Source organism: Corvus kubaryi, unplaced genomic scaffold (assembly GCF_017639235.1).
Source record: "Corvus kubaryi isolate FWS band 111438036 unplaced genomic scaffold, C.kubaryi_AGA036_p1.0 37397, whole genome shotgun sequence".
NCBI lineage: Eukaryota > Metazoa > Chordata > Aves > Passeriformes > Corvidae > Corvus > Corvus kubaryi.
This window is the reverse complement of record NW_024581136.1, coordinates 21,232,820-21,250,911: the sequence shown is the minus strand read 5'-3', so window position 1 is coordinate 21,250,911 and position 18,092 is coordinate 21,232,820. Positions and strand designations below refer to the sequence as shown.

Sequence of the window (18,092 nt, the reverse complement as noted above, 5' to 3'; positions counted from 1 at the left end):
CCGTGCCCTGCCCGCGTTACCGCCTGCCCTCAGCGGGACTGTGCCCCCTCACCGGCACCTCCTGCCCGGTAAAAGATGTTTTGGTCTGATTTAAAATGTTTTGTAGAATGAGGTGCTTTTTTAGCTCTGATTTTACCCTTGGGGACCAATCACGGGAAGAAGTTGGGCTGGTTTCATTCCCCAGATAAAAGAAAGCTTGGGTGAAAAAACCTGATAGTTTAAACCTCTGTTTCAGTAACACTGGAGAAGTGAATCACAAAACAATAAAACCACACAATCGTTTAGGTTGGAAAATAAAATCATTGAGTCAAACCATCAACATAGCACTGCCAAGGCCACCACTGACTGATGTCTGTCAACACTACATCTCCATGTCTGTTAAAATCCCTCCACGAATCACAGAATCTCAGGGTGGTTTGGGTCGAAAGGGCCTTTTAAACCTATCTTGTTCCACCCCCTGCCATGGGCAAGGACATCTTCCATAGGTCAGGTTGCTACAAGCCCCATCCAACCTGGCCTTGAACCCTTCCAATGTTATTTTCCCCAGAGTTCTCCTTGCAATTTGGCTCCAAGACTTCTTGTCTGTGAACAAGTAATACTTTGGTCTGAGATACCCACACAGAGAATTTTTAACCAAAGCGGTGTTACCTGTGACCAGGTCCTTGCAGGAGAGGGGCCTCGTTGCCAGGGGCTCTGGTACTTGCTTTCTCCATGAGGTTGACTAATGCATGGTGCTCCAATACAGCGTAAGTTTCACTATGTGTGTCTGGATTTGTTCACATTCTTGGCTGTGTAGCCCCTGATCCTGCACAAAATATTACAGGGAACGACAGCACCGCTGAGCATCAGTGGGATGTGTGGGGGCATTGCAAGGTTTGTCTTTTGCAAAGAATTTCCAGAGTAGAAGTGAAAGCCTGTAGCTGTTGTCATGAGGACAGCACCTCCTGAGGTGCCAGAGCTTGGGGAGTTTTCAGAGAAATTTGACTAACACCCAGACTATGTCTTTATTGCTGCTTATTCCTAACACATTGCTAAGCATGATGTGACCTGGAAGGAATGAGCGAGGCCTGAGTTCTGATGGAGGAAAATGAGCAGCTGAAATATAGCCCCCATGGCAAGAAGGTTGTAAAAGGATGTGCACATGTGGGGGCAGCGGGATGGAAGCCCAAGGGAGGCAGTGAGGGCATGTGCTCCCACAGCCAGTGAGGCCGGGTTTAGCTGGGTCCTGTGTATTGGGTCTGTCTGAGGTGAAGTTCACAGCCCTCAGAGTGCTGGGCTTTGCATTGGTAGCTGGACGGGTGTTGATAACAGAGCAGTGTTTTGGCTACTGCCGAGCAGTGCTGTCCCTCTGACATTCCTCCCCCATCAAAGGGGATGGGAGTGGGCAAGATCCTGGCAGGGGACACAACCAGGCCAGCTGACCCAAATTAGCCAAAGGGATATTCCATACCATGTGACATCAGCTCAGATATAAAAGCTAAGGGAGAGAGGAGGAAGGGGGGCATTCATCATTCTTCAGTGTTTGCCTCCTGGAGAAACCACTATGCATGCTGAAACCCTGCTTCCCAGGAAGTGTCCAAACATCGCTGCTGATGGGAAGTAGAGATTGACTTTTCCCTTTGCTTATGTGCACACAGACTCTCACTTCTTTCTTTCTTCCACTGTAATAAAACTGCCTTATCTCACCCGCTGCTTATTCTCCATCTTATTCTCTCCCCTGTCCCACTGGAAAAGGTAGTGATAGAGCATCTTAGTGGGCACCTGGCACACAGATAAGGTCAACCTACTACATCTAGCCTGGTTTCTCTTCCTTTTTCTGCCTTTTGCAATCATACTGGGTTTGTGAGGGGATGGGGAGCAGGGGATAGGGTGGGACATGGGGGTCTGGGGGCTGTGGCGTTGCTGAAGGGATGGCAGCTGTGCTGCTGATACTCCATTCCCCAGCCTGTGCAGGTGGCCGTAGTCGCCAGTTCTCTCATGGCAGGGTGATGGGCTGGTGCATCCCCCGCAGCCCCGGGGCCCCTTTCCCGGTGTCACTGAAGCTGTGGGTGCCCAGGGACTGCAGCACTTGGGCTGAGCTGCAGCTCTGCAGTGGGGAAGCCATGTGCTCAAGGATGCCCTGAATTGAGCAGAAACTGAAGATGGGGGCAGTGGCAAGTGCAGACCCCATGTCAGCTGTTACCGGCATCTCCTCACCCTGGCCCAGCATAATCTCAGGCTGGATGTCACCACTTATTTTTATTTTTTGTAAAATTCAATAAATATGAACCAAGTTTCTGGACCACTTGCAGCAGGTTTATTATTCTCAGTTGTCATTAGCAACACACTAAGGGTGTGACTTAGAGGTCGTTTTGGGGTAATGATAATGAAAAAGGAAGCGGACAGTGGTTTCTGTGAGCTCGAAGCAATGTCCCCTGCCCGTGCTTGCCAGGCTAATGCAGGGTGCCAGGATTTGGCAATGGCAGTAAAATCACTGAATCACAGAACCCCAGAAAGGTTTGGGTTGGAAAAGCCCTCTAAGACCCAACAAATCCAACCATTACCCTGCTGCCAAGGCCACCACTAAACCACTGTTGCTGAATGCCACATCTGCACAGCTTTTAAATCCCTGCAGGGATGGGGACTCCATCACTGCTATGGGCAGCCTGTGCCAGGGCTGGACTCTTTCCTTTTCCTGCCAGCTGTCATGGCAAGGCGGAGAACCTGCATCCTACCACCTGGAAAAGGTGTGCAGTGGGGCGGGTTTGTTAGTCACTGTTCCTCCAGTGCACGCTTTTGCAGTGGGTATGATGCCTTATGGACAGGGTGTCCCTTCAATGCACCAAAGGCTGTTTGATTGGGGAGAGAGTTTTTTGTCCTACAGACTGCAGTAACCAGTGGAGTTGGTAGTGTGTGGGAGATGCCAGTATCCTTCAGGAGCAGGGGTCCATCCTTCTCACTCCTTAGAAGAAGGGGTCTGTCCCATTCCAGCTGACGGTTGCACCTGCCCACTTGGTCCTGATTGCCATCTCCAGGGCTGGATGCCTCTTCCGTGGGCTGCTGGGGTCTTCTCTTTGAGCTTCTTCCCAGTGATGCGAATGAGTGTCTGAAGAGGAAATGAAAAATCAATGTCTAAAAAAATATCTTAAAAACCCAACCCCACTGAAAAAGGTTTCAGTGAAGGTTAAAAGCAGAAGCTTCTGCAGTTGTATTGGTGTAGATGTGCTGCCGTTCTGCCCCAGGGAGCTGGGGGAGTGCAGGCAGGGCCTCCCAGGCTGACGACTGGCCCTGCACCATGGCCCCCCCCCCCAGGAAATTCCGGTGCTCTAAATGCAGCTCTGGGCTCCTTGCATGGTGTGTTTGCATATTGCTTTTCTGAGCAGTTGCTCAGATAGTATCTGTGGCCACACAGGTATCATGACGGTTGATCTTGAATCACTCTGCTTCCCCGCAGATTTACCCTTTAGTTTCAAGGTTCTGACTTCACTTTAAGTGCTGCAGTGAAAGGAGAGCAAGGAAGGAGGCACCGAGTGAGGAAGGCAAGTGATGCACAGCGGCAGAGAAACAAGAACCTTGCACCCCAAGCACAAAACCTGGTTCGCCACGCAAGTGTTGCCACAGGAGCATTTTATCCGTCCTGGGGCGATGTGAAACTTGGTGGGGAACCAGAGGGCCATGGTGGCACCTGGTGCTGAGCAGGAAGACAGACTTCAACCTCAGTCAGCCAGGCAGGTGGCCCCTGCTGTGCCCTAGCCTCGCTGCATTGGTGTGCAGGTTTTGTCTGGGGTAGAATTCATTGTCTTCTCAGTGTCTGGTATGGAGCTGTGTTTTGGGTTTGTGCTGAACACAGGTGATAATATAGAGATGATTTTGTTGTTGCTGATTATACAGAGCCAAGGTCTTTTCTGTTTCTCCTACTGCCACACTCGTGAGGAAGTTGGGAGTGCATGGGAGTCTGGGAGAAGACACAGCCAGGACAGAGGACCCAAAAGGATCAAAGGGATATTCCAGACCATATGACATCATGCTCAGTATATAAAGTGGGGAGAAGAAGAAAGGAGGGGGACTTTTGAGTATGGTGTTTGTCTTCCCAAGTCACTGTTGTGTGTGATGGGGCCCTGCTCTCCTGGAGGTGGCTGAACACCTGCCTGCCTGTGGGAAGCAGTGAATGAATTCTTTGTTTTCCTTTGCTTGTGTGTGTGGCTTTTGCTTTTCCTATTAAACTGTCTTTATCTCAACCCACAAGTTCTTTAGCTTCTACCCTTCCCATTCTCTCCCTGATCCTGCTGGTGGGGGAGTGAGTGAGCAGCTGCATGGGGCTTGAGGATTGGATGGGGTAAAACCATGGCAGCTGGAGAGAAGGTTATTATAAATTTTGAATTAATAATGAAACAGTCCTGCTTCCTGGTGTGTTTAAAGTTTGTATCGAGTATTTAACACAGGAGTAACAGTTGTCTGTGATGCCCATACCTCAGTCCCTGGTAAGCCTGGGTCCGTACCTATCGTCAGGTGGGCTGTTTGGGTCTGCTCCTGCTGCCCACTGTAGAAGTACAGGTGGAAAATTCTCTCGGATTTCCAGTCGGAGAGCAGCCGGCTGTCGGTGCCGAAGAGCACGCTGTGCCTGCCCGAGACGCTGCACAGCCACACGGGCAGCCGAGGCGTCCGCAGCCCGGGGCTCACCTGGGCACGGGGACCCTTGGCAGGAACCTGGGCTGTGCCAAGCCCAGGGGCCTGGCGGGGGTCCCGCTGTCCATGGCGCTGCCCCTGCGCTCACCTGCCGCTCCACCGGCGCCCGCTCCCAGCGCAGGAAGCCCACGGGGCCCCGCTGCCACGGGGCCTCGCCATCCCCATCCCCGGTGCCGGACTCCAGCTCCTGGCTGCCACCGAGCTCCCGTGGGCTCGCTCGTCCTGTCAGGAGCAGGCTGAGCACGGCCTGCGGGGAAACAGCCCACAGTCACACCATGGGGACACGGAGCAAACACCCTTTGCAGGTGATGTCCTGCTCCCAGCTCTGTCATGTCTGTCACAAGTAGGGGAATGCCAGGCTGCCAGTGGCTTTTTAAAAATTATTGTTACTATCATCATCATCACCACCACCATCATCATCTGTTTTTAAGTGCACATTCATGACTAAAATTGCAAAATATTTTTTTATGACCTTATGCTTCTTTTTTCTTTGGATTAATTAACAAGTGATAATTTTTTCCTAAATCAGATGTGGGAATAATAAAACCAGAAAGCTTGAGACACGTGGCTGATCCTACCTCTGTACAGGTGATGTTTCCAGAACTGATGTTCAACAGAGGAGCTGTGTCACCCAAATCCTCTTGGACCCTTTATGGCCAAGCACAGATCATCAGGGCAGCACTGGGCCCATGCCAGAGGCAACACTGTACCTCCCTGCCTGACCAACGGGAATGGGAGGAAAACACCATTTCAGAAGATGCAGCCAAACTACAGGAAAATGTTTAAAAAGTGAAATATACCTTTCAAGTGTCCTAGAGAAAAGTAAACTGTATAAAAATAGGATCACTCCATGGCTTCCTTCACCTTTGAACTGAAAGAAGAAATAAGGGATCACGGGGGAGGAATTATGGCCAGTAAATAATATTTAATCAAAACAATTCCTCTGCTTCAATACAGCCTTAGGTGAGTGTGTTGAGTTAGATGAGTAAAGTGTTATTCCAGGAAGATTTTGTAGCTGACTTTGTTGAATAGGATCAGGTAAAAAAACAAAGAAGAAACTTTCAGTTATTGGCTAAATGGGTTTTGTACAATTTTTCCCATATTTTTGCTGAGGCTGCAAGGAATCACACCTTTGAATGATGTACAAAATGCTGCCCTTTCCCCCCAGTGTTTGTGGGCTGAGAGAGATGGAATAATGGGTAAAGTCACAGGGATTTACGTGGGAGCAGGATCCCTTCCCACTGGAAATCCTGGAAGTGATCCATGAACTAACTGTACATTAACTGTGTGAATGGCCTGATGACGATGACACTGTTGTGTCCAAAATGCCCAATTTGAATGGGAAATAAGATGTAATTTAGCAAGAAAATAACTTGGATAAAGCAGTTATCCCCACTTACACAGTGTATGTGATCAGAGATGAACCCTTGAGCAGCAGCTTTCTCCGAGAACTCAAACAGCTGGATCTGTTGGGCATGAGCACCGGGAGGGTGGTGTAAAGGAGATGTGAATTATACCAAAAAGCTGAGCTTTTGAATCCTATGGTTCCGTTAGTCAAGTGGAAGAACAATGCAAGGGTTTGCTCTGCCCCTTCCCCAGCCGTGGGCTCTGGCTCTATGCAGGGGTTCAGCAGAGCAGCTTTGTGTTGACAGGATTCTCCTTTTGGCAGGAGAAGGAAGATGGGCCTTTGGTGAAGGAGAGGTAGATGTATCATGGGCTGCACCAAGACCTGGGTCTGGGATGATCACTGTTTGTGGTGCAATAGAAGTGAGGGAGAAGGTGTAGCAGATTCTATGTTTCAGGCCAAAGATATCTTTAAGGAAAATCCCGTTGTCAGAAGACGGTTCCATACTCACTCTCTCTGTGAAGCTGTTGGCTCTGTAGCCTTCACGTGGTGGCATCATGGTGATAGGGGCGGTGATGAGGCACACGACAGCTCTGCCACCTCCTCCTGCTGCCCACAGGGTCTCTGCCAGAGCCGTGGCCAGTGCCTGCCCCTGCTCCCACTGCCCGACCCGGCACAGCCTGTGCCAGGGAGAAACCAGGGGCTGTGACCATGACACCAGGGAGGTGGGAGGCACATGCCACTGTCCCGAAATCAGAGGATTTGCTGGGAAGAAGCCTTGCCTGGGGATCAGCCAAGGCTTCTTCCCCAGTGCATATCCCCACCTGTAGCTGCACACCTGAACCTGGATCTGGTTTGCCTGGACCCAGAGGCTGGCACTGACCAAGCAATAATTTTCATGTGTCCCATGAGGCCCAGCAACTTACCTTTCCAGCTGAGTACATTCTGTCTCTCTTGTGAAGAGCAGGTATGAGATGATGTGTGCTTGTACAGCCACCAGAATGGCTCTTGTTCCTCCCTAGGAACAGAAAAACAACCCCTGCTGTCTGAGGAGTCTGAACGAGCACATGTCACTCCCAGCAGACCCTGGCCAGTGGGACAACAAGATGCCCTTATGGAGAAGAAGCTGCAGGGTAGCCCTGTCCATGTGCTGGGGGCAGCAGGGATCCCATGGGTGGGTGCCCTCCCTCCCTTCCTCCATTGCATCACTCCATCCCAGGGAATAGCCCCCAGCTCCAGGTACCATGTGTGCTTAGAAGCCCCATGGTTTGTTTTTTGTCCCCTCCAGCCTCGCAGCAAAGGGACAGAGGTCCTGAGGCAGCCCAGGGCTGATGTGAGGCTATGCATGGGAGTGCCTGTGCCCACTCCCCGCCGTGCTGACACACACATCAGGGCTGTGGTCCCTCCGTAGGCACAGGGCTTTGGAATGCAGAGAGTGGCACCCATGGTTGTACTCAGCGTTTCAGCCTCCGACAAGTTTAGGGGATTTACAATTTGAATGTTTATCTTGGCCTTCTGCTTTTTTGGGTGCAGTGTTGTGATGGTAAATAAGGAAGAAGAAAACCTCCCTCTCAGAAAATGAGTCTAGGTGACTTGACTTGTTGGACGTCTAAGTGGGGCAGGAAGAATGAATTAAGTCTAATTTTCAGAAAAGAAACAGTCTTTTTGCAATGTGCTGCGTCTCTCCTGAGCCCTCCCTGGGAGCATCTCACACCAGGGTATCACAGTCCATGCCCACAGCCAGCTACTGGCTCCAAGCCATCCATCCCACTCCAGCTTCTGGCCAGCAGCTCCCATGCAAGGACAGCTGTGGAGGGGCTGCAGCTGGCACCCTGGAAAGCCTTCCCATTGGGGAAAGCTGAGCCTGGCAGATGGGCAGAGTGCATGGTGCAGGTGTGTGGGGTACAGGTGTGCGGGGTGCAGGTGTGCAGGGTGCAGATGTGCGGGGTGCAGGTGTGCGGGGTGCAGGTGTGCGGGGTGCAGGTGTGCAAGGTACAGGTGTGCGGGGTGCAGGTGTGCAGGGTGCAGGTGTGCATGGTGCAGGTGTGTGGGATGCAGGTGTGCGGGGTGCAGGTGTGCGGGGTGCAGGTGTGTGGGGTGCAGGTGTGTGGGGTCCAGGTGTGTGTGCCGCTGAGGCCCCCCGCACTGGCTGCCAGCTCCCACAAGTGTCTGAGACACCAAGCAGCTGGTGCCAGTTGCTGTGTGTGCCTTTTACCTTTCCTGCCTCCAGCGCGTAGGCCAGATCGGAGTGTGGCGGGCGGAACCTGAAGTGCGCCGCTGCCCACTCGAAGCTAAAGAGGGGGGTCATGTTTCTGAACAGCAGCTTCTGCAGCCTCTGTGGAGGAGGAGGAGGCAGAGGGGCCAGGTCAGATCTCTCATCCCAGCGTGAAGGGTCTGTAACATCAGGGGGTCTCGGGGTGCAGGTGCAGTGCGTGTGCCCACAGCCAGAGCAGTGTCAAGCTATCTGCCTAGAGCCACGCCTCACAGCTTCAAAGCAAAGGTGATGTTTTGAGCTCAATGCAGGCACTTCACTCAGCACTCAGCCACTCTGGTGAAGCTTGGTTGTTGTGTGTAGTAACTTATATTTGGGTACAGTGCACATTTTGGGGAAGATTGCACTGGGGCCCCATCCTGCCATTGCCCACAGAACTGCCAAGTTGCTGGGCAACAGCACCTGGCAGCAGTGCTTTTGGGGCCAGGCACCCAACAGGAGCTGAAATCCTTCACTGATTGCGTTAAAGGCCCTTTCCAAGCCAAACAATTCTATGATTCCATGATCCTTCCTCCGGTCCTAAGGCTTTTTGTCAGGGAAGCCCCAAAGTGCAGGGAAACGTTGCCTGTTGTCGTTTGCTGGTTCTCCCCTGAGAATTATTGCGTATCGGCTTTAAGGCTGCATTCCAGCCATGTTTATTAAGAGTCTCCTAAATAATCCATCCCCATTCCACACCCTGTTCAGCTGACAGCAGGCTGAAGCCTGCAGTCAAAACACCGGGAAAGGCTCCCCAGTCTCTTTCCCTTCAGGAGATTCAATTACAGCTCATACTTAATTCAGCAGGCAGCTCACCATTGCCGTGTCCAGGGAGATGGGGCAGCCACCCACACCCTGAGGGGGCAGGAGGGGCTGGGGGATGGTGGAGGGTGGCTGCGACCCTGGGGACTCCCCGGCTCCGGGTGGTCCATTGCCAGCACTGCTCCGTCCTTGCTGCAGGGATAGGAGCAGACAGTGCATCACCCCAGGGCTGCTGCCTCCATGCACGGAATGTTCCCCCCGATGTTCCCAGGGTGCACACAGCACCTGGCTGTAGGCTGACAGGGGCGTGGGGGGCACGTGCTGCCCTGGAACATGGGTGCCCTTGACTTCCAGCTGTGTTCAGACATTCCCAACACATCCCTAGGAGCTAATGACTGGAGCAGGTAACAGTGCTGTGTTTGAATTACAGGGAATACCCTTTCGTGTCTCCCAACTTAAGGGCACAGCAGGTTTTCCAAATACTTACATTTTGGAGATCTTAGTTTGTCTTCCTCTTTCATGTATTCTAAAACTCACTGTGAAAACCATTAGTTTTTGACAGGAAGGTAAATCAAGTGTTGGACTGGTCTGCCCCTTTGATTTCAAAATATATGGAGAAAACATCTGTTTCTCAAAGGAGCAGCATGAGAAATTAATCTCCATAGATACCTGGGCTGCAGGTATGGATGTGTGACCTCCTCAGTGTGCCAACCAAGGACAGCCCAAAACTCACCAGACAAACAGAAAATTTTACCTTTGGAAAAGGAGTTCCCTGATGAGTCGTGCTGTTGACTTCCAAGCTGAAAATGTAAAATAAAGTATAAATTGAAACACCCATCAGAGGTATTGCTAGCATGTGGAGAAACCGGAGTCCAACCAGAAGAGAACCCCAGAACAAAGGATGAGTAAGAGCTGTAGCATTTATATTTTTACTGAGTACATGAAGACCTTTTGTCATTGCCACATGTTTTGTAATAAAACATAACTAAAAATTACATTAAATAACCACCTGGAATTAAAACTGTGTTAAAGAAGCAGAATAAAAATCTTACCCATGGAAACTAAAGATTTCTCTCCATTTGGTCAGATCAGAGATTCTGCTGGTGATCTCCTCCAGCTCTGTAGGCGCAGCGTGCTCAGCCCCCCGATCACCCATCGCAGCCGCCGCGCTCCCTTCGGGCGATGCTCCGAGTGATGCTCTGGGCACCGGAGCTGCGGGGGGAGCAGCTCCCTGACCCGCGCTGCTGAGAGGCACCGACCTTCCTGCCCGTCCCCGGGGCTTGCGGGCAGCCCCCCGTCACATCGCGATTGAATTGTCGGGAGAGCCCGTCCCAGCCCGCGCTGCCCTGCTCGCTGTGCCGGCAGCATCAATGTTTAATGCCAGAAGAGCAGAGTGGGGATGACGGCAGCGGTGGCTGCTCGGGGCGGGGGGTGGCTGCGGGTGGCAGGAGCAGGGGCATTTTCCAGCATGGAGCAGGAACGAGGGTGTTTCCCAAAGTGGGGCAGGAGCGGGGGCATTTTCATGGATCAAAGGAGGTCCAGGGTCCATGCTGAGGCTCCCCAAGGGTCTTTTCCAGGGTACCCTCAGGGTCCGTGCTGGGGCTTCCTCATGGTTTGCACTGGGCAGACCATACCTGCTCTTTCAGCTGGTCAAACCCACAAACACTGCGTGAGACAAACATGGTCTTAATTTTATTTTGCTGGTAAGAAGTTGTTGCTTGCCTCAGGAACAGCTGGGCTGATGCTCGGGCACAGGGGGGGATGTGGGGGTGGTCGAGCCAGGCTTTGGGCACAGTGACCCCTGTGAGGACACTCAGACCCCAGGTTGGGGCTGCTCTTTTCCATACAGCAAAGGAATGGGTTTGCATTTGCTGTGTAGTAAACAATACCATGAGATGCAATACAAATTATATTTTAAGAACATACATTAACATTAGGAAGAATATGTATATAGATGAAGAAGAAAATTATGAAAAAGTTGGGAGTTGTACTGATTTGCAGAAGCCCTTCCACATTGTTAAAATGTGGGGAGATGCAGGGGCAGAGCCACCTTGGGAAAGGATACAGCTGACAAACCTTTACAATAACCCAGCAGTATTTTGCCTTTCACAGTAGAAGTATGAAAAATCACATCAAAGTCAATAAGGCCTCGTGGGCTGGTAGATCCTGAAGCACAGAGGGCTCTGGTACCTGGGCCTGACCTGTACCCGGGGACCGAGTGGATGCTGGGTGGAATTGCTCCTCACCCACAGCTGGGTGCAGCCCTTGCAGATAAATGGGGCAGGGGTTCTCTACCCGTGTTTGTTCTGAGGGCTGTTTCTGTGTCCTGTGAGGAGCACCTCACCTCCAAGGCAGCCAGGGAACCCCACAGAGGTAGTGTTTGGTGGTGCGAGGCTCTGCCTGTCCGTAGCTGGGCTGGCTCTGCCTGGCGCAGCATCTGTTGCTTTTGCTGACTCGGGGATGTTTAGGGGGGCGAGGGCTGATGCGTCCGTCTGTTCTGGCTTCCCGTGCCAGACCCTCATGTGCTCGTTCCTCAGTCTCTGCTGAGCTGCAGCCTGCACAGGAGCCTGTCTGTTATGTTATTGCTGCCCTTTGCCAGAGGTTCTGACTTGGTTTATTGGTGGTGTTTGATGAGAACTTGCAGGGCTGTTCTCTGGAGGGGGCAGTGGAAGGTGAAGGTACCTGGGCTCACTCCCGTCACTCTGCTCTGGGAAACGCCCTTTGCCTGATGAGCAAAGAGACTTTGTTCAGCAGCACCAAGCCTGGCTGCCTCCCTTGGGCAAGCACGTGGCATTTCCCCTGCATCCGGTGTGCTGCGTCAGCTTTGTCACCAAGCTGCAGCAACTGCTGGGGAAATGAGGGCACCCAGGACTCTGGGTTTGGAGCACAGTTTGATTTGTTAAAAGAAAAAACCCGGAGAGTTTAATGGAGAGAAATGATGCTGTTGCCATGCATGTGAAGCCAGATCAAAGTGCAGGTGTTTGGGTTTTGCCCTCTGAGCACCACACATGTGAGCTGGAGTCTGAGGGGTGTTGGGGCAGAGCTATGTTGTGCATTGTCCTGTCCCTTGCTGGGTGTCTGTAAGTTTACTGGCTGTCCCTGGGCCCTGCTGCTCTGACGTGGTCACGGCTTCATCCTTGCCTTCACCAGGGCTGAAGGGCAAAGCTGCTGCTGGTGAGTGTGTGTTTCTAGTGCAACCCACCGATTTGACTTCCCAGATTCAGTGCAATGCTACTGAGATTCCTGTTTTACTTCATACCAGCCACTTTCCAAAGTTTACAGGAAAAAAGTCTTAGTAAGGTCTTACCCCAAGAAAGAGGGCTTTTCCATCCAGACATTACCATCCAGCACATCTTCTTTTGTTCACGCATACACCTTATTGACGCTTATTTGAAACTTCCCTTTTTTTACCTTCTCTAGAGTTAATCATTCACAAGTTGGTACATCTGGTGGTTGTTGATTGTAATAGTGACAAATTTCTTTACTTGAAATATTCTTAAATCCCATAATTTTAATACATCAGGTCAACCGCTCCTGTGATTGTCCCTGAATCTTTTGGTTTTGAAAAGGGAAATTCAAATCCAGCAAATCGGATTAGCAGGGCATTGAGGAAGTGCACCAGGGAGCAAACCAAGATGGTCCAGAAGGAATTTGCAAAGTGTTCACTGTGAGTCTTGAATGTAAAAGTTCCCTCTTTGAAATTAGCAATTTTCTCTGAAAGGTGGTGGATCTTCACCTCTGAGGAGAAGAGAATCATGATGAGGCAACCACAGGAACCTGAAAGGGAGGGGGAGATGCTCATCACCTCAGCAATCCTTCAGCTACGATGTACACTGCAGCCAAATACCCCATGGAGAATGTTTTTATGGCCACTTAGCTTTAACAGGGATTATTTTTGGAATCCAAGCCAATAGCTATTGAAATGGGTAAGCTTTTCTAATCGAATTTGGCTCAGGACCAGGAATATTTAACATAGCTGCTTTAGTGCCCTGAGCCAGCAAAGTATCTGTGCTCATGTTCAGCTTTAAGTTGCTCATTGTCCCGTTGAGCATAATGGAGCTCTCTCTGTGCCTGAAGATAAACAGGTACTGAAGTCCTTGGTTAAATATGATTGTAACATGTAATACCTTGTAAAGCCAGGGTAAATCTGCCTGTCAGCCAAGCCAGCAGCCCAGAGAGTGGGTGCATGGCAGAGGGATGGGGACACTCCGTTATCCCTGCACGGCAGGGTTCTTCTCAGAGACCACACTACAGGGAGCTGCTGCCAGCCTCTTGCTCTCTGTCTGCTCAGCTCTTCTGTCCTTGGGAAGGCTGTGCTGCTCTAAGTGGTGGCCTCGCTTACATTGTCTGGAACTCTCCTGTTGTGGGAGCAGTTGCATCACTGATGTATTTTGGTTGTTTTTTTCCCCCCTTTTCCTACTCTGGTGTGGTTCCTGATTCTGACCGTGTGTTGGGTGTCTGTGATGCCACCCCAGCTCTGGGGCCCTTCTGCCCTGGATTCCTGCAGCTGCTTGCCCATTCCCGTCCTGCCACCCACCCTCGTGTGGGATCTCCCCATTTTATCTCTCAACTTCAATTTGGAAAACACATGTTTTGATACAGCAGAGTCACCCGCCCTCCTGCCTGGCTTGATTTAGCCAATTTGGAGACAATGCAGCCACACTCCTTAACTCGCCCTCCTCTGCTGACAAAGGGTCATCGTGAGTACTGGACTCAGAGCAGTGTCAGCCCTCAGGACAGACCTGCTGGTACTCACAGGAGATGAAGCTCCAGAGGTACAACCCGACAGGGCCATGCAGTGTTTCGTAGGGGCTGCCAAAAGCATTGAACATGAAGAACCCTGCTCCCACCAGAGCAAAGACAATCAGTACTGTACAGAAGAGAATGACACTAACATGGATACTTGCAGGGATAATTTTGAGCAAATCTGGAAAAACTGAAAACAAAACAAACACAACATTATTATACACATTAGGCAAAGTTGTCTTGAAGTCAGGCTGGGGGTTCCTGCGCATTTGTGATAACTGTTTTAATCCTGCTCTTCTAAATGCAGCCAGATGAAGTTATTAACTAGAAATGCTTTTTCATGGATATTTGGAGACAGAAAAATTCTGTGAAACTCAGAAGCATAGACTGGCAAGGAGAGAGAGACCAGCTCCACGGAAAGGCTCTTCTCCCCTTCCTGTGGGTGGTATTTGGTCCTTAATGTAGTCCTCTGGGAAAAACCAGGAAGTTTTATTTGAGGAGGCAGGTCTGGTGCAAGGTGTCACAGAGGCCTCTCACAGTGCCGGTGTTATGGGACTGATCTCCCTCGGCTGAAGGCTTGGCCATCCACTCTTCTTTGGGAGTGGGACAATAAGTCTTTCTTTAGACTTTGTTTTCATTTATGTTCATGAGGTCCCACAAAGTGTTGTGACATAGGAAATGAAATTATCCTGTGATTATGGATGCACAAATTCAGGAATAATTTATTCTAAATATTTTTATGCAGCTTTTAAGCTACTATTTCAAATTCTGGTCCTGTTTGTCTAGGACACAGGGATAGTCATTCAGACAGCATGAGAAAATAATTTTTAAAAATTCCTGTTTGTTTGGCAAAAACAGGTATTTTGGAAGGAACTGTGAAATACACTTCACTGCTCCTGATCCATGGGGGCATGACCAAAGTGAGGTACTAATGCCTCGTGCTGCTTTGCTGTGGCTGTAATGTGTGGAGAGTAAAGCAGCCTCACATCAATTACTCCTCCTTGTAAGGTCTTTTCCAGCAAACTGCTCTGCAGCACCATGCAGGAACACAGAGCAGCAGGTAATGGGGGTATCAAGTCCATTTATCTCTCTGACTAGATGAAAAGGAAATTACTGAAACAAATGTCTGCAAAACTCATGAAGTTCAGCAAGTCCAAGTGCAAGATCCTGTGTGTGGGTCAGGGCAATCCCAGCACAAACACAGGCAGGGTGGGGAATGTGTGGAGAGCTGCCCGAGGAGGAGGATGTGGGGGTGCTGGTGGATGAGAAGCTCCACGTGCTTTGGCCACGTCCACTGGCACCCAGAACCTCCCCGTGCCCGGGCTGATCCCACAGTGTCAACAGCAGGAGAGGGGGGATTCTGCCCCTCTGCCCTGCTCAGGTGAGACTCCATCTGCAGAGCTGCCTCCAGCCCTGGGGCCCCCAATATCAAAACAACGTGGAGCTACTGGAGTGAGTCCAGAGAAGGCCAAGGAGCCAGGCTGGGAGAGCTGGGGGTGTTCAGCCTGGGGAAGGGAAGGCTCTGGGGAGACCTTAGAGCTCCTTCCAGTGCTCTCCTGTGCAGGATTCCTACAAGGAATAGCATTAGTTCCTGTGACACTATCTGATGTTTTGGGAAAACATGCAAAACTGTGTATTTAATAATAGAATTTTGTATTGTTTATTTCAAAAAACCAAATTATGGCATTGAATGGTATTGAATCCTCGCACCTGCATCTATATCTGGTTATGTTGTTAACATTTCATATGTGATGCATCATGAAAAATTAATTCCAGAAGCAATGTTGTCTGGAAATGAAAACATTCCTTCATGGTCCTGAATGAACCTGTGTGTGCTGTGCATGACAGAGACCTTTAGAAAATGAACCACTGACCTAGAAACTGATGGGAATGAGTGGGAACAAATGGAGCAGAAGTTTTCCCCAGCTGAACTGGGTTTGCTGGCAGAGCAAATTCATACTACAATTAAAAGAGATATAGTGGTCAGAGGGGAGCATTTAATGGGAACAAGCATAGAACTAAATCATTTAGCCTATTTTCTGTGTCTGTTCTCCTCAGACATGCTAAAGTGCAGTGAGTGCATTAAGCTATGGCTTTGTATTTTATAAGTTTGTCCTGCTTTCCAGAATGCTCCTGGTGAGCTTCCAAGGTACCGAGGTGATGGGAAGGGGCTGCTGCAGCCCCAGGGAACAGGGTCAGCATCTTATTCTCAGTGCTCTCTGAGGTGAATGCTCCTGCCCTGGCTGCAGCTTGTCCCCATCCAGCTGTGCCTCACAGCTGTCACTGACTGAGCCTGAGTGTCAGTCCCAGAGCTGCTGGCAGCTGGACCAGCCCTGGGTCATAAGTCTCACCTACAGCAGCAAACCAAATCCTTGGGATTGCATAGACCCCTCTGAAAATTCACCCAGGGTGCAATAACTGCACACTGGGATGGCACACAAAGCAATCAAGAGGGACCTTCAGCTGTATAAACAGACTAGTGATGGAATTTAGAGAGAACAAACACTAATACTATATTAAATGAACTTGGTCTATTTTGGGAAAATGTTATATAGTAAATAATTTCTAGTACCTAGTCTGGGAACCTTCCCTTGCATTAAATCACTGGTGTGAACAATTTGCATGTGCTGTTGTAGCAGGATTATAAACTGTGTGCTGTAGCAACTTCAGGTGAGGTATTGTTCACACAGCAACTGGCTTTTACTGACTGTTCCATGTGCTGCTGGGTACAAATGTGTCTCACTTGATCATTTTTTTATTGATCTTCTTATCCTTGAAGATTAATAGGTTATGAATGCAAAGTGAAGCCATTACTAATACTCTGATATTCTGTGCGTCAGGTACCGAGTCAGCCAGCATTCCCCAGACAGCCTCCCCCCGTCCTTCTTCCAATTAGAGCCACAGATTGCGAACTTTTGGGTTGCTTTGTTTCTCCATAGCAGCCAGTACCCCAGCTCTTTCCCGAGGCTCTTGCTGGTTTAGTTCATTCTTCTTGACAGCACAGAGGTAACGTTGTAATGCTGACACACAGAGGAAGATGACAGAGATTAATTAAACCCCCCAATTATTCTTTTTTAAAGTAGTAGTATAAATCTTTTGGAATGTGGATATTTGTGTAACTGCATTATAAATTCTTGAAGACGTTAGCTAGGCTGTATTAGCATCATAAAGTAAGTTACCGACCCTGAAGATCAGAGCACTGTAAGGGCAGCGTTGCTTTGGCGTGGCCCGTGCTAAGGGGCCGTGCGGGCAGCCCTCTCCCGCCGCCCCAGCTGGCAGCAGGGCAGTGTAAAGAACTCAAACGCCATCGGTACTCACATGAGAACTGGAAGGGTCTCCCCCCGAGCCCGCACTGCCGCACACGCTGCCCGGAGAAGAGCCCGTACTGGATCTCGCCGATGAACTTGTGCAGCTCCGGGCCGGTGGCGTTGACGAGCAGCGCTCCCGTCGTGCAGAGGATCGTCCCCCTCACCCAGAGCTGGGTGCCGATGGCCGCCGCCGTCCCCAGCGCGCAGGCGAAGCTCAGCACCCCGGCTGTGCAAAAGATCAGCTTCTTCTGCTGCGCCGGCATGGTGGCACCCGCGGCTGCCCGTGAGGCGGTGCCGAGGTCCCGAGCGCTGGAGAGCCCCGGGCACCCAGCCAGCCCTGTGCTGCGAGCCCCAGAGCCCAGCCAGCCCTGTGCTGCGAGCCCCAGAGCCCAGCCAGCCCTGTGCTGCGAGCCCCAGTGCCCAGCCAGCCCTGTGCTGAGAGCCCCAGAGCCCAGCCAGCCCTGGCTGGAGGATGCTGTAAAGGCTCTTCTTCCCTGCGCCCTTCTGTACAGCTTTGCAGATGTTTCAGTGCATCCCCTGTCACTTGATCGCGAGGGTTTAGGATGACAGATCTCTGTAATTTGATGAGTGCTCTGCTCATTCCAGCCCCCGGCGGAGTGGAAGAGTGGGGGGTTCAGAGACCAGCTTGGCTGCTCTATCTGATTATCTACTCTCCATAAAGGACGTTTTCAGAGTGTTTATTTTTGCAGGTTTTCTTCTAAAGTCGGCAATGCTGAGCTGGTCTCTTGGGTTTTTTGGTTGTTGTTTTATTTTCTTGGTTTGGTTTGGTTGGTTTTTTTTTCCTTCTGGGTGTATTTCTTTTTTGCTGTTCTTTAAGATAATGCCCAGGTAACATACAGCGCCCTGCCAAACCGCTGACTTTCAGTATCCAGTTGCTTTTGGGCACCTGCTTGCACTTGCTTTGCCAATCAGGGTGCTCTCTGGCAGGGGCAGTGTGTCTGTTATATACAGTGCTGTTTCGGCTGCAGTGTGTAGAATGCTCAGGCAAACTGCTCAG

At 50.6% G+C, this 18,092-nt stretch overlaps 2 protein-coding genes across 2 annotated transcripts; both read right to left on the bottom strand.

Annotated features, from left to right (window-relative positions):
* Positions 1-2,286: 2,286 nt before the first annotated feature.
* Positions 2,287-10,595, bottom strand: MINDY4B (MINDY family member 4B). Its single transcript, XM_042042403.1, has 10 exons — positions 10,073-10,595; positions 8,226-8,454; positions 6,957-7,028; positions 6,522-6,923; positions 6,066-6,131; positions 5,466-5,536; positions 5,244-5,313; positions 4,796-4,912; positions 4,479-4,743; positions 2,287-3,085 (listed from the first exon to the last, which is right to left on the bottom strand). The coding sequence occupies exons 1-10, from the start codon at positions 10,174-10,176 to the stop codon at positions 2,943-2,945; spliced, it is 1,539 nt and encodes a 512-aa protein (XP_041898337.1). The 5' UTR covers positions 10,177-10,595; the 3' UTR covers positions 2,287-2,942.
* A 316-nt stretch (positions 10,596-10,911) lies between these two features.
* Positions 10,912-17,403, bottom strand: CLRN1 (clarin 1). Its single transcript, XM_042042300.1, has 3 exons — positions 17,085-17,403; positions 13,777-13,956; positions 10,912-12,797 (listed from the first exon to the last, which is right to left on the bottom strand). The coding sequence occupies exons 1-3, from the start codon at positions 17,335-17,337 to the stop codon at positions 12,532-12,534; spliced, it is 699 nt and encodes a 232-aa protein (XP_041898234.1). The 5' UTR covers positions 17,338-17,403; the 3' UTR covers positions 10,912-12,531.
* Positions 17,404-18,092: the final 689 nt, after the last annotated feature.

What these genes read in the sequence shown, in the direction of transcription:
- CLRN1 (XM_042042300.1), bottom strand. Translation starts at nt 17,337, where the DNA reads ATGCCGGCGCAGCAGAAGAAGCTGATCTTTTGCACAGCCGGGGTGCTG. An exon ending in GAGACCCTTCCAGTTCTCAT is followed by an intron (nt 13,957 to 17,084) that starts GTGAGTACCGAT and finishes TTTTGTTTTCAG; the next exon opens with TTTTTCCAGATTTGCTCAAA. An exon ending in CCTCTGGAGCTTCATCTCCT is followed by an intron (nt 12,798 to 13,776) that starts GTGAGTACCAGC and finishes CCTCCCTTTCAG; the next exon opens with GTTCCTGTGGTTGCCTCATC.
- MINDY4B (XM_042042403.1), bottom strand. Translation starts at nt 10,176, where the DNA reads ATGGGTGATCGGGGGGCTGAGCACGCTGCGCCTACAGAGCTGGAGGAG. An exon ending in CCAACAGCTTCACAGAGAGA is followed by an intron (nt 6,132 to 6,521) that starts GTGAGTATGGAA and finishes CATGCCCAACAG; the next exon opens with ATCCAGCTGTTTGAGTTCTC. An exon ending in AACAGCCCACCTGACGATAG is followed by an intron (nt 3,086 to 4,478) that starts GTACGGACCCAG and finishes TTTCCTCTTCAG; the next exon opens with ACACTCATTCGCATCACTGG.